Genomic DNA, 13431 nt, shown 5'->3' with positions numbered 1-13431 from the left:
CGCATGCAGATACAACTGGCCCTTTGAGGGTGACCAAACTGCTGATGCGGCCCCCAATGAATTTGAGTTTGACACCCCTGCCGTAGACTGTCTCCAGGACAGGTGAGGCTGCTGATCCCTTATTTTCAAATCTGAAAGTTGACAGCTATGAATCCTTGTCAATGCTGTAGAATTGTAGTAGGCTCCAATTTGGACTTTATGAACATATGTGGAACAGAAACTAGCAGACGTTTGGTCTTTATGAATGAACTGATTTATTGGGACTTCCGTCTATATTATTGCACTTTATGTGTTGTTTATGTGCAAGGTAAACATTTGATATTGTGATAAGAATATATAGAAGAGTATTGTTTATGTGAATGCACAGCCGGTTACGTCTTGTGTGTTTGTCCATTCCAGGAACAGCATTCCTGACCCAGATGTCCACAGGAAGTCCCTCAGATGATTCCCCTTTCAAACAGGATACGTGAACCTAGGCCAGTAGGGTCCTCCTCACCGGCAGACGGACAACCCCTCCCCCAAAGCCCCTCCCTCCCCCACTTCCCCATGGGGGTCTCCCACACCTCCCATCACTCACCAGGATGGCTTTGGCTGTCTCCTGCTTGGAGCAGTTCTGGGTTCGGAGCCCCCTGAGCTGAGCTGCCTGGCAGTTCTGAATCACCTCCGGCAGGTACAGCTGGTCTTCCTCCAGCAGGTGAAAGGCAAAAGTCAGGCTGTCAATTCCTCACAAAGGGAGGGCTTCTCCACATCCGAGAGTGCAGAGTGTGGGGCAAGGAGGGCAGGTCTGAGTCCCTGATCTGGTTCTCCCCAATACTCACCCCTGGGGGAGGGATGTGCAACCGCAGCACATCTGCAAAGAGAAGGACATGGGGACAGGTGAGTCCATCCCTGAGCACCTGGCAAGGCTATTCCAAGAGTTTTCTCCTGGATTTCAAGTCCTACTGCAGGGGAGGAGGGACATCCCAGGCCTTGGGGCCCAATCCTGGCCTCCTTCAACCAGAATGTGGCTCCCCAGGCCAAAGAGATGATCAATATCTAGTTCCGCTCCATCCTTTTAAAATTTAAATATCCAAACAGATCCCAACTTTCAGAGCATGTAAACCACATGAGTGGAAAGACCGCTGCACCATTCACAGAAATAGGACTATACAGTGGTACCTTGGGTTACATACTCTTCAGGTTACAGACTCTGCTAACCCAGAAATAGTGCTTCAGGTTAACAACTTTGCTTCAGGATGAGAACAGAAATCGTGCTATGGCGGTGCGGCGGCAGCAGGAGCCCCATTAGCTAAAGTGGTGCTTCAGGTTAAGAACAGTTTCAGGTTAATAACGGACCTCCGGAACGAATTAAGTATGTAACCCGAGGTACCACTGTAGATGAATGAGCATTCCTTTCCCCACTTTTAAAGTAAACCTCTACGTAACGAAACCGAAGTCTGCCTTCCTCCGCCAACCTGAACTTCACTCTTCAAGCCAAAAGACAACACTTTCCCGTCCCCGGGTGAAACCCCCTCGCCATTCATTGGTAGAGCTGCCACAACACTAGTGGCATGTACCTCACGGGGACTGACTGAGCGGCCGGCGAGATGCTTTCAGCCTCAGACACTTGGCGGGTTCTGGCTGTCGGTTTCAAGCCAGCAGAGCCAGCGCAGTCCAGAGGAAAATTGGCCACCCTCCAGGTGCCCGGCTTGAATCCTTGTTGACCTCCCTGGCTGCATTCTCCAGCAGGATGAAGGCGAGGTCTCTTCGGCGATCCTTTTCAACGTGAAAAGAACACACCATTCCTCCCCCTCCCATATCCAGGGGGGGAAAGAGACAGACAGAAATATATTTACATGTCTTTATTCCTGTCTTTCAGCAGTACAGAGAAAACACGTCTGTACCCTCTGATTCACAACTGCAGAGAGAGAATAACTCCACCCATGTACTTCCAGTACAGGGTCATGTGCCACTCTGAGCTAACATCCGGCACTCAGTGCACTGTCTCTTGTTCCCACGGTACATTCCAATAACATCAGTTTCCTGTTTACCATTCCAGCCACCTGGAGCTCGCTTCTGCATTGCTCCTTTTTCGTAACATCCTCCCCCAAAAGAATCAATGCGTGTTGCGGCAAGCAAAGCGTGATCCAGAGAAGAAAACAAACAGTTGTTATACACATAACACTCCCCTGTTGTTTCAGTTCCACCCTTGGAACTCCCTGCCACTGGTTTCCCCAGTGTACCTCTCTGGTTGTCTGGTTTCCAAGGAACGAGTGCATCTGCACTCCCTTGGCTAGCAACTCTCTGTTGTGTCTTTGTCTCTGACTTAGACACAGCTCCAACCTGTCCTCGGTTGTTTACAACAGCAACACATGCAACAGCTAAGTTAGCAAACTCTTTTGAGTACCTCTTAGGTGGTTGACCCTTTGTAACTCTCTCAGACCTACGTATGAGGTGCTGATCCTCTCTGCTCACTGGTCCAGTCTCAGGACTCTTTGGAGAACCAGTTCCAATGGTAAACAGTGGTTCATCCTTCAGTTGTGAAGGCCTATCCATTGTGTGAGACTTCCTCTCAATGACTGTGACAACTGAGCTCTCCGAGCTATCAGTGTCATCACTCTCAGTACCACTGTAATCAGTAAAATCATCATCATCTGAATAGTCCTCAGTGGGAAATGTGTGTACTATCACTCTCTCCTGTTCAGGAGCACTCTCTAGAAATTTTGTGAGAATCACCTGACCAGATTCAGACAAAATTACTCTGTAGAGACCCTTTTCATACCCCACAAAAATGCCTCTGGCATTCTTTACTCCACCTGGAGCTTCTGTTCTCACATGAGACCCAAAAACCTTGAAATGGGCAACAGAAGGTTTTCTGTGGAACAGTTTCTCAAAAGGAGAACTTCCCAACTCTTTTGAAACCTTTCTCACTTTCGTATAACAATACGACATTAGAGACTCGGCCCAGTACTCATGTGGCAGATGTGAACTAAGCAATTGCGCATTCATCCCCTTTTGCAATTCTTTGTTCACCCGTACACAGACACCCCTGTTCCACGCTTCCGCTGAAACAGCAACTTTGTGTCTTATTCCTTTCTTCTGCAGAAAACTCTGGAAATCCTGTAAAAGAAAAATCTGCTTCTCATCTGTGAATAGACAGTCAATGTTAGCATCATGCATACTCTTAACCTTGTCACAAAACTCCTGAAACCTCTCCAAGGCTTCCTGTGGCTTTCTCAACACATAAACCCAGACATAGTTAGAGAAATGATCCACACACACAAGATAAAATCTTGCATTGCCTCTAGATGGTTCTAGAGGACCAATCACATCAGCATACACCCGCTGAAGTGCTCTGTTGACCCCGGTCACCTTCTTGCTCACACCTGCAAGAGAAACTAGGTTAGACACAGATGAATTACATTCCATGTAATCACTTTGTGCAAAAGTCAACAAATATAGTCCATCCTTCTCTCTGGCCGAAAGAAATAACTCTCCATCTTTGTAGATCTTGCAGCTCTCAGCATCGTAGGACAATCTCAGTCCTTTCTTTGCAATCTGCGAAACACTCAGCAGATTGAACTTCAATTCAGGAACCAAATAAACATTGTTTATTGTCAAGTTCAGACTCTTAAGATAGACAGTCCCTACGCCGGTCGCTTCCAGCTCCTGACCATTGGCCTGTTTCACAGCGAAGCTTTGCTTCTTAAACGTTGAAAAGAGTTCTCTGTGTGGGGACATATGGACGGTGGCTCCAGTGTCAATAACAAACGAGTTCCCAACACCTGGCGTGGTTCCTTTTGCCATCAAAGCCTTTCCAGGTCTCACCGAAGGCTTGGTATGACCTTTGCCTGACGCCTCAAGCTTTGCTGAGTGGCCCTTAGCTCCTTTTGGCTGACGTGGCTTCTTACAGTTCCGCTGAAGATGCCCAGCCTGTCCACAATTGTAACATCGGACAGCGTTCAAAGCTAGAGCTTTCTCTCCAGTAGCTTCATCTGCGGGGGAATTAGAACTCCGTTCCTCCCTCCCCCTGTCCTTTACTTCCAGTGCAGCAAGTCTGTCCTGTTCATTCAAAACGACGGCACACACCCTTTCCGCGGTCAAATCGTGAGCGGGGAGGGAACCAAGCTGACTGGCAACGGTTTTGTAAGTCCGATTTAGGCTGTTGATCATCATGAAGCAAAACACTTCCTCCTGCAGACGGAAATTGCGTTCCACCATCTGCTGGCGCAGATATTTCATCTCCGTCAGGTGCGCTTGAACATCTCCATCAGGCGCAAGCCTCAGATTGGTCAGCTTCTCAAAATACAGCAACGCTGAAGAACCAGCATCCCTCTGATGTGTTCTACGCAGCATTTCCCAAATTTCCCGTGCATATTCCAAACCCTGAATATGCACCAATTGGTCATCTGACATACACAGAATTATAGCCGTTCTGGCTTTCAGATTCTGTGACTCCCAACCTCGGGTTGGTGCTGCAGGGATGGGGTTCTCAATCACGTCAAAGATCCTCTGATTCTGCAGCAGGGCCTTCATCTTTATAGACCAAGATGAATAATTGTCATTAGTCAGGGGAGGTGGATAGGGTAACCCTCCCCCCTTCTTGGAATCCATGCTGAACTCAAGTCTGTGCTTTCTCTCTCAAGCCTGCTTTCACTTTCAAGCCAGTAAAATCCAAAAGTTCTCTTCTGGGCTGTTTACTGCTTTCACTGGCAGGCAAACCTTTGGGCTGTTTTCAAAATCCTCGCACATGCTGCGCAGAATTCAAAACAATTCCACTTCCCAGGCTCTTTTTGAGCCATTCAGTAACTTTACAAGTACTGGCGGTCGTTGCCTAGCAACCTTTCTCGGGACGGGAATCCTTATCTACCACAGGAATTCCTGGTATGCCAGCCTTTCTTTCAGAGCTGTTTTTCTTAAATGCAGCTCTTTCGTGAACAGAAAATAATTCAGCATACCTTTTTGGGGCTCCGTTGCCTTTCGGTGTCCAGCTGTCTGATCAGCTTTCTGGCTGCAGGCAGACGCTTTCTTTATCTCCTTAGGTGCAGAGGATGGCAACGATTCATCGACCTCTCACCTCTCATGCAGATTCTCATAGATCTTTAGCCATCGGCACTGCTACCAGATGTCGGTTTCAAGCCAGCAGAGCCAGCGCAGTCCAGAGGAAAATTGGCCACCCTCCAGGTGCCCGGCTTGAATCCTTGTTGACCTCCCTGGCTGCATTCTCCAGCAGGATGAAGGCGAGGTCTCTTCGGCGATCCTTTTCAACGTGAAAAGAACACACCATTCCTCCCCCTCCCATATCCAGGGGGGGAAAGAGACAGACAGAAATATATTTACATGTCTTTATTCCTGTCTTTCAGCAGTACAGAGAAAACACGTCTGTACCCTCTGATTCACAACTGCAGAGAGAGAATAACTCCACCCATGTACTTCCAGTACAGGGTCATGTGCCACTCTGAGCTAACATCCGGCACTCAGTGCACTGTCTCTTGTTCCCACGGTACATTCCAATAACATCAGTTTCCTGTTTACCATTCCAGCCACCTGGAGCTCGCTTCTGCATTGCTCCTTTTTCGTAACACTGGCAGGCCAGATTCACAACCCTGCCGGGCTGGATTTGACCCGTGGGACATAGATTGAGGACCCCTGGTCTACACTGACTGGCAGCAGCTCCCCAGAGTTTCAGGCAGGGATTTCATCCGGCCCTTGCAGGAGATGTCAGGGGTTGACCCTGGGACATTCTGCATGCCAAGCAGATGCTCTAGGGCTCCCCATATTTCACTAGCCTGTCAACATTCTGCTGTTAGCAACCGTGGAGATTCCACCTGCCTCTTTTAAAAGATTATAAAGTGTTTCCAGAGATACTTTAAACAACTTTATACGCAAGGGCCACAGAAAGAGACTGATATAGATCAATTTTTAAGAACCAATGGACTACAAAAAATATCTCAAGAAAATAAGACAATATTAAACTATAAAATTACAGAACAGGAGATTGAAGGTGCCATTCAGAATATGCAATTGGGCAAGTCTCCAGGGCCGGACGGGCTAACCTCCAAGTATTATAGGACTTTGAAAGACTACTTAATTCATCCACTAAAGGAGGTTTGTGATGAAATTATGGAGGAGAAGAAGGCGCCGGAGTCGTGGAAGGAAGCATTCATCACACTGATACCGAAGACAGAATCTGAAAAGACACAACTAAAGAACTACCGTCCCATCTCCCTTTTAAATGTGGATTACAAAATTTTTGCAGATATTTTAGCTAACAGATTAAAAAAAGTGTTAGTTGAAGTAATACATAAGGATCAGGCAGGCTTTCTACCAGGCAGACATTTGTCTGATAATACAAGGAATATAATTGATATTTTGGAGCTGTTGCAAATGAATATTAATACAAAAGCAGTATTGATTTTTATTGATGCGGAGAAGGCCTTTGATAATATTTCTTGGAATTTTATGAAGAAAAATCTTAAAGGAATGGGAGTGGGACAGGGGTTTGAAAATGGTATAGAAGCAATTTATTCAGAACAAAAAGCAAAATTGATAGTAAATAATGTGGTGACAGAAGAATTTAAGATAGAAAAAGGAACACGTCAGGGCTGCCCTATCTCTCCATTATTATTTATTTCGGTCCTGGAGGTGCTGTTGAGCATGATTAGAAGGGATCAGTGTATTAAAGGAATTCAGGTCGGAGCTAAACAATATAAATTGAAGGCTTTTGCAGATGACCTGGTTTTGACATTACAGGAGCCAGAATCTAGTACGAAAAGGGTTTTAGAATTGATTCAAGAATTTGGTCATGTGGCAGGATTTAGATTAAATAAGCTAAAAACTAAGGTTTTAGAGAAGAATTTAACATCAATGGAAAAAGAAAGGTTTCAGAATGAAACAGGTTTAACTGTGGTTAAGAAAGTGAAATACCTTGGGATTAATATGACTGCGAAAAATTTGAATCTATTTAAAGATAATTATGAGAAATGCTGGTCAGAAGTTAAAAAAGATTTAGAAATTTGGTCTAATTTGAAGCTTTCCTTGTTGGGTCGAATTGCAGCTATAAAGATGAATGTATTGCCAAAAATGTTATTTTTGTTTCAGACTTTGCAGATTGTGGACAAGATGGATTGTTTCAAGAGGTGGCAGAGAGATATTTCTAAATTTGTCTGGCAGGGCAAAAAACCCAGAATAAAATTATTAAATATTAACCGATGTAAAGGAAAGAGGTGGGTTTGCCCTGCCAGACATTAAACTTTACTATGAATCAGCAGCATTCTGCTGGTTGAAGGATTGGCTGCTTCTTGAGAACACAGACATTTTGGACCTAGAAGGATGTAACAATGTTTTTGGGTGGCATGCATATTTGTGGTACGACAAGGTTAAAGCACATAAAGCATTTAAAAACCATATTGTCAGGAAAGCAGTGTTTAATGTCTGGATAAGATACAAAGACTTATTGGAAAATAAAACCCCAAGGTGGTTGTCACCAATGGAAGCTAAGGCTCAGAAAAAGCTCAATATGGAGGCCAAATGGCCGAAATATTGGGAAATTTTGGAGCAAGAAGGTGACCAATTGAAGTTGCAGAGTTTTGAGAAACTAAAAGATAAAGTGCGAGACTGGCTTCATTATTACCAAATAAGAGAGGCCTATAATTTGGATAAAAAATTTGGTTTCCAGGTGGAAAAATCAAAATTGGAAATAGAATTGTTAGAACCGAAAACTAAGATCTTGTCAAGAATGTATAACTTGCTGTTAAAATGGAATACACAGGATGAAACGGTTAAATCAGCTATGATCAAATGGGCGCAGGACATAGGTAATAACATTATGTTTGCTGACTGGGAGCAGTTGTGGACTACCGGTATGAAGTTTACGGCATGTAATGCCTTAAAGGAGAATATTATGAAAATGATTTACAGGTGGTACATGACCCCAGTCAAGCTTGCAAAAATTTATCACCTGCCTGATAACAAATGTTGGAAATGTAAAGAAACTGAGGGAACATTCTTTCATCTTTGGTGGACGTGCCCCAAGGTTAAGGCTTACTGGGAAATGATTTATAATGAACTGAAGAAGGTATTTAAATTTACCTTTCCTAAGAAACCAGAGGCCTTCCTTTGGGCATAGTCGGCCATTTGGTGCCAAAGAAAGACAGAACATTTTTTATGTATGCAACAACAGCAGCAAGAATACTTCTCGCCAAATACTGGAAGACACAAGATTTGCCTACCGTGGAAGAATGGCAGATGCAAGTGATTGACTACATGGAGATGGCTGAAATGACCGGCAGAATCCGAGACCTGGGAGAAGAGTCGACGGAAGAGGACTGGAAAAAGTTCAAAGACTATTTAGAGAAATATTGTAAAATGTTTGAATGTTAAAATGATGTGGGATACAAAGGTAATAGGGCATTAGTGACATGGTTAGAAGAGGTATGCAAAAATGATTAAAAAGAGAAGGTGGTATGAAAATTAGGTTAAAAAAAACGAAGTGGTAAGGGAAGGGAAATTAGAGACATAATAAATTGAAATATATAATTATAAATGAGGTTTGAAAGAGGGTTAGAATTTGCTGAACTTGATTGAATAAAGGGAAACACAAAAAAGGGAGATGTGAGGAGGTCAGGAAAGAGGGATATAGAACTATGGAATTTAAAGTTGGCTTTTTTTTCTTTTTCTGTGTTTATTTTTTTCATTTTTTTGTCTTTTTTGACATATTTGTTTTTGTCTGATGTTTGTTGTATCTATGTCTATGTTTTGTAAAACCTTAATAAACATTTATTAAAAAAAATAAAAATAAAAGAAGAACATTCACCTGATCAATTTTAATAGTAATAATAATAACAATAACAGTAACAATTATTATTTATACCCCACCCATCTGGCTGGGTTTCCCAGCCACTCTGGGCGGCTTCCAATAAAATATTAAAATACAATAGTCCATCAAATATTAAAAGCTTCCCTAAACATCATAACAACAACAATCCATTTTCAGTCCATTGAATTAGCAATTAAGCATTTCTGGAAAGGGAAATGACATACTTTTGTATATTAGTATGAAAAGCATGCATAAGAAATTATTACTCATTTAATTTATTACTCATTATTACTCATTTTGGCAGGAGAAAGGTCTCCCTTGGGAAGTGGTGGACTCTCCTTCCTTGGAGGTTTCTGAGCAGAGATCGGACGGCCATCTGCCATGGATGCTTTAGCTGAGATTCCTGCATTGCTGGGGGTTGTAATAATAATTATAATAATAATAATTTATTATTTATACCCTGCACATCTGGCTGGGTTTCCCCAGCCACTCTGGGCGGCTTGCAATAAAACACTAAAATACAATAACCTATTAAACATTAAAAGCTTCCCTCAACAGGGCTGCCTGTTTAGGGAACTAGACCAGCCCCCTCTTGCTTCGGGTTGGACTAGATGACCCTGGGATCCCCTCCTATCTCTCCACTCCTGAATTCTAGGAGGAGCTTCCTTGCCTCCTGCAAAGCCCTTTTCCCTGCAAGCTCTTCCTCTGGTTTCACCCCTAAAAGGATATCTGGGCATTGGCGTAGCCGGGGGGGGCAGCTGCCCCCCTAAATCCATAAAAAATAATAAGAATCTGAGGATCTGCCAAGCGAGAGAGGGCTGAGCGAGGGAGGACTCGGCTTTGCAAGGGTTAAAGGGAACTGAGCTGCCTTCCTAGAGAGGACAGGAAGCAAGGGGGGCCAGGTCCTCCCGAGCCAAGGCCCCTCCCTCCCCAGTCCTTTCCTTGCTTTGGGGTCTCTCCTGCAAGGGCTGCCTCGCTGTCCCCTCCTGGGATCTGGTGAGTCTCCTCTCTCTCCCCCCAGAGGGTGCAGTGGGGAGACGGTGGGGGTCCCAGGGCTGCTGCAGGAGAGGGTGCCTGGGGGGCCTGATCTGCTCCTGCGGGGGGACCCCAAGTCAGGGAGGAGAGGGTCCTGCCAGGGAGGGGCCAGGTCTGCCACGCTCTCCTTCCTGCAGATCACAGGATCCCAAACTCATTTGGCCTTTCAGAAAAAACTGACTCCCCTGAAATCTCCCTCCTTTAAACAAAGGAGTCCCTGGGACTTTGACTCTGTGTGACGTCGCTCAGCGTCATTGCACAACAGAGGAAACAGGTTCAAATGGTTTTCCAAAGCTGGACGAGGAGGTGGACTAGCCCCCCCCCAAAGAAACACCCCACAGGGAGGGAGGAAGTTAAGGTGGGAGAGAAAGGCCAGGAATAAAGAGAGGGATCCCAGCCCAGAGTCTGGCTGCTGCATTGGGGACCAGTTTCCCAGTGTCTCCCAGGGCAGCTCCCCACGGAGGCCACTGCAGCCATCCCCTCGCACCCAGAGCAGGGCATCCCAGGACCACATCCTCTCTCTCCCAAAGGGATTGTTGCTGGCAAAGCAGCCGGAAATGGGCGCTGCTACTCCCTGAGCCTCCAGGGACCTTGGCATCAGTGGCTGTGTGTGTGTTAAGCTGGCTAACAGAATAATAATAATAAATTGCCCGCCTGAATTTCAAGTGAGACGTATTTGGCCCCGTCCACTTGGCTCTCTGGGGTTTTCCAGATACATACCTGGCCCTCAGAGCAAAGAAAAAGGGACCCCACCCCAGGAGTCTGTCTGGAGAGGGGCAGGAGTCTGTCTTGAGAGGGGCAGAGAGTCCAAGTGCAAGAAAAAGAGACAGAAGCAGGGGAATGGGGTGGGGGGAGCAACTCCTGAGGACCCCTGGGTGAAGACCCCCACTAGAGCCAAACATCCATTTATCATGAGATACAAATGATTCCCTTGTCAGTCACTTCTGACTTCCTGAATTGACTGGGAGGCAGCAGAAACCAGGTTGATTAATCTCACAGAAATCCCTTCAGTTAGTTGCCTCCACATTCTGCATTGTGAGAAGGCTAGAGACTTATTTCTTCTCCTCTTCCTCCTTTTCTTTTCAAAAAGAAAGCTCATGGTCTGAGATGCGGTGAAGTCCAGCCCATTTCCCCACCCGTCCTACAGATTCTGTAACAGAACAATGTATTTGCTTTGTTGGATTTGCTGCAGCTTCTCATTTAGATGGACAGAACTTGGCAGAAGACCAAAGGGTTCCTTCCGATCTCTCAGAGGCTTCCTGAGAGCACAGATGGATGAGCAAGACTCAGCTGGCTCTGGAACAGGAAGAGGCCATGCCATCAAAACTGGGAGCAGTGGGGGATTCTGGGAAAACTCTGTACAGAAGATCCTGGGTGAGGAGGACACCCTCTGCTCAGAGGTGCAGAGCCAGCAGGTGAGGCAGTTCTGCTGCCAGGAGGCCAAAGGACCGCGAGAGGTTTGCAGCCGACTCTACCACCTTTGCCATCAGTGGCTGAAGCCAGAAAGGCACACAAAAGCTGAGATGCTGGACCTGGTGATCTTGGAGCAGTTCCTGGCTGTCCTTCCCCTGGAGATGGAGAGCTGGGTGAGGGACTGTGGAGCGGAGACAAGTTCCCAAGCGGTGGCCCTGGCCGAAGGTTTCCTCCTGAGTCAGGCAGAGGAGAGAAAGCAGGAACAGAGTAAACAGGTGAGAGAGACTTTCCTCTGGACACTCCCAAGGGGCTCCAAACAGGACAGAGAACATCCCATAATGGTCTGCTGATGGCCCATCCTTTTTCTGGGAAGGCATCCATGGAATGAGATCTCACACCCTTCAAGTCTTTGTCATTCTCATTCTAGTATTTCTCACCATTCTCTGTTTTGAATCCTTGTTTCTTTCTCAGGGAAAGGATCTCTTTGCAGAAATGGACCTGGATTCCTGTGAGGCAGAGAGGCCTCCGTTGGACACCAGAGAGAGGCCACTGGGTAAGGAGGAAGGTGGTTTTTCTCCACTGGTCTCATTCTGTTGGTTTCCCAACTCATCTGAGGGTTCTTTTCATCTTGTTTTGGGGGGAGACAGTTGGGAACAAGGGTCCAGAGGAGGGGAGATGTATTTCTGCACAAACAAACATATGAAATGGGCACAAACGTCCAAATACTCTCAGTAGGTAAGTCTTTCTCAAAGGCCCATCTGTAGTTAGAGATGCCCTGTTTCACCTGTCAGAGAAGCAGGCACTCCTGGCGTCCAGCTTACCTTTTTTCTCTTGCAGGTGACAGAAGGATGCCAGCAAGACCTCCTGATCTGCCTTTTCATGGGGGCAGAAGGGAAGCAGCGGCTGTGGAACCAGATCAGGTCAGGGGAAGCTGCCTTGTGGGGACAGAGGCCGAGGGATGGAGCAATGTCATGGGCTGGTTGGGCACAGAGGAGTGGTAGGAGGAAGCAGCCGGGGAACCAGGAAAGGAAGACGGCTCAGAGCCGAAGGAGTGGAGGTGGAGGAAGGATGAGCGGGTAGAGGGAGAAGAGGGAGAAGCCTGGGAAGAGGAGGTGTCAGAAGCTGAAGGGGTAACAGGGCTTAGTGAGCTGGGAGACTCTGTGGCAGAATGCAGTGCAGAATCATAGGCAGAAGAGGAAGGAGGCAAGTGGGAGAGGAAGGTCGAGAGGCTGGGGTGAGTCAGGATAAGGAGGAACCACCGGTGGCTCCCTCTCCTTTTGCCAGAAGCCGCCCTCCCTGCTTGTCTCTCAGAGTCAGGAGACAAAAATAGGCTTATTTTAATTGTCTATTGATCACTGAATGCTAAAATTGTTTTCTAAGCAGTTGACAAACAAGAACAAATAGTGGCCTGGATTCACCTAACCAGCCCCATCAGATGAAAAATGGGGCCTGCCCCCCCATTCCTCCCCCTCTCCATGCCGCCCTGAATCCCTTGAATTTGGCTCTAGGGCATTGGGAGGGAACCTTCCCAGAACGGCTCACAAGGAGAGGAGAAAGTGGATCCTTCCATTGGGGAAACTGGAATGCTTGCCTAGGCAGAATGACTTGAATAACACAAGGCGGAGTACAACCTATTTGCACAAAGACAAATACCCATAATTAAAACGCAGAATAAGATAAGCACCCATAATTAAAATGTGCTGCAAAACAATCCTATTGAAACAACAACGGAATTTACAGGAAGGAAACAACATAGCATTCTGGAGCAGATCATATTTCTGCTGTTTCAGAGGAGGAAATTTCCCCTTTTCTTTTAGGGTCCAGTGTGCTTTGAAGATGTCGCTGTTCGTTTCACGGACGAGGAGTGGGCGTTGCTGGATCCTGACCAGAGAGCTCTGCATAAGGACGTCATGGAGGAGAATTGTGGGATCGTGGCCTCTCTTGGTAAGGCTCCCTGTGGGATCGTCATATCTGCCTGGAAATTCAAAAAATACGTCTATAGACCAACCTCACATATTTTCGCAGAGCTCAATAGTGGCCCCTATAACACCTGGGAACCTAACACCCCCACAATAAACAGTAAATTACAGTTTTCTCTTTGAACAATCTTCCTCAGATTATTCCTTTTTCTACCACGATTGGGCTGGTCTAAACTGCCCAGGCCATCTTCAATATCAGCTTCAGAA

General features: G+C 46.2%; 3 protein-coding genes across 6 annotated transcripts in view; all 3 read left to right on the top strand.

Annotated features, from left to right (window-relative positions):
• The first annotated feature begins 9744 nt into the window (after positions 1-9744).
• LOC128412024 (zinc finger protein 420-like) overlaps positions 9745-13431 on the top strand; it is a 278283-nt gene continuing 274596 nt past the window's right edge. The window contains exon 1 of the mRNA XM_053384795.1: positions 9745-9793. The gene's annotated coding sequence lies outside the window, so the exon portion shown is untranslated. The remainder of the gene's footprint in view (positions 9794-13431) is intronic.
• The window catches only part of LOC128412027 (zinc finger protein 420-like), a 180203-nt gene continuing 176519 nt past the window's right edge, over positions 9748-13431 (top strand). For all 3 annotated transcript variants that reach the window (XR_008330017.1, XR_008330018.1, XM_053384810.1), the window contains exon 1: positions 9748-9793. The gene's annotated coding sequence lies outside the window, so the exon portion shown is untranslated. The remainder of the gene's footprint in view (positions 9794-13431) is intronic.
• LOC128412072 (zinc finger protein 501-like) overlaps positions 9779-13431 on the top strand; it is a 32387-nt gene continuing 28734 nt past the window's right edge. Inside the window, exons 1-4 of one of the 2 annotated variants that reach the window (XM_053384921.1) lie at positions 9779-9793; positions 11717-11798; positions 12083-12165; positions 13063-13189. In XM_053384921.1, coding sequence (XP_053240896.1) covers positions 11738-11798; positions 12083-12165; positions 13063-13189 — 271 coding nt within the window. In that variant the 5' untranslated portion in view covers positions 9779-9793; positions 11717-11737. Of the gene's footprint in view, positions 9794-10860; positions 11521-11716; positions 11799-12082; positions 12166-13062; positions 13190-13431 lie in introns of those variants that run through there. The other variant, XM_053384922.1, reaches the window with a different exon arrangement.

Source organism: Podarcis raffonei, chromosome 4 (assembly GCF_027172205.1).
Source record: "Podarcis raffonei isolate rPodRaf1 chromosome 4, rPodRaf1.pri, whole genome shotgun sequence".
NCBI lineage: Eukaryota > Metazoa > Chordata > Lepidosauria > Squamata > Lacertidae > Podarcis > Podarcis raffonei.
Note: the sequence above shows the minus strand (reverse complement) of the source record. Positions and strands in the feature narration are given on the sequence as shown.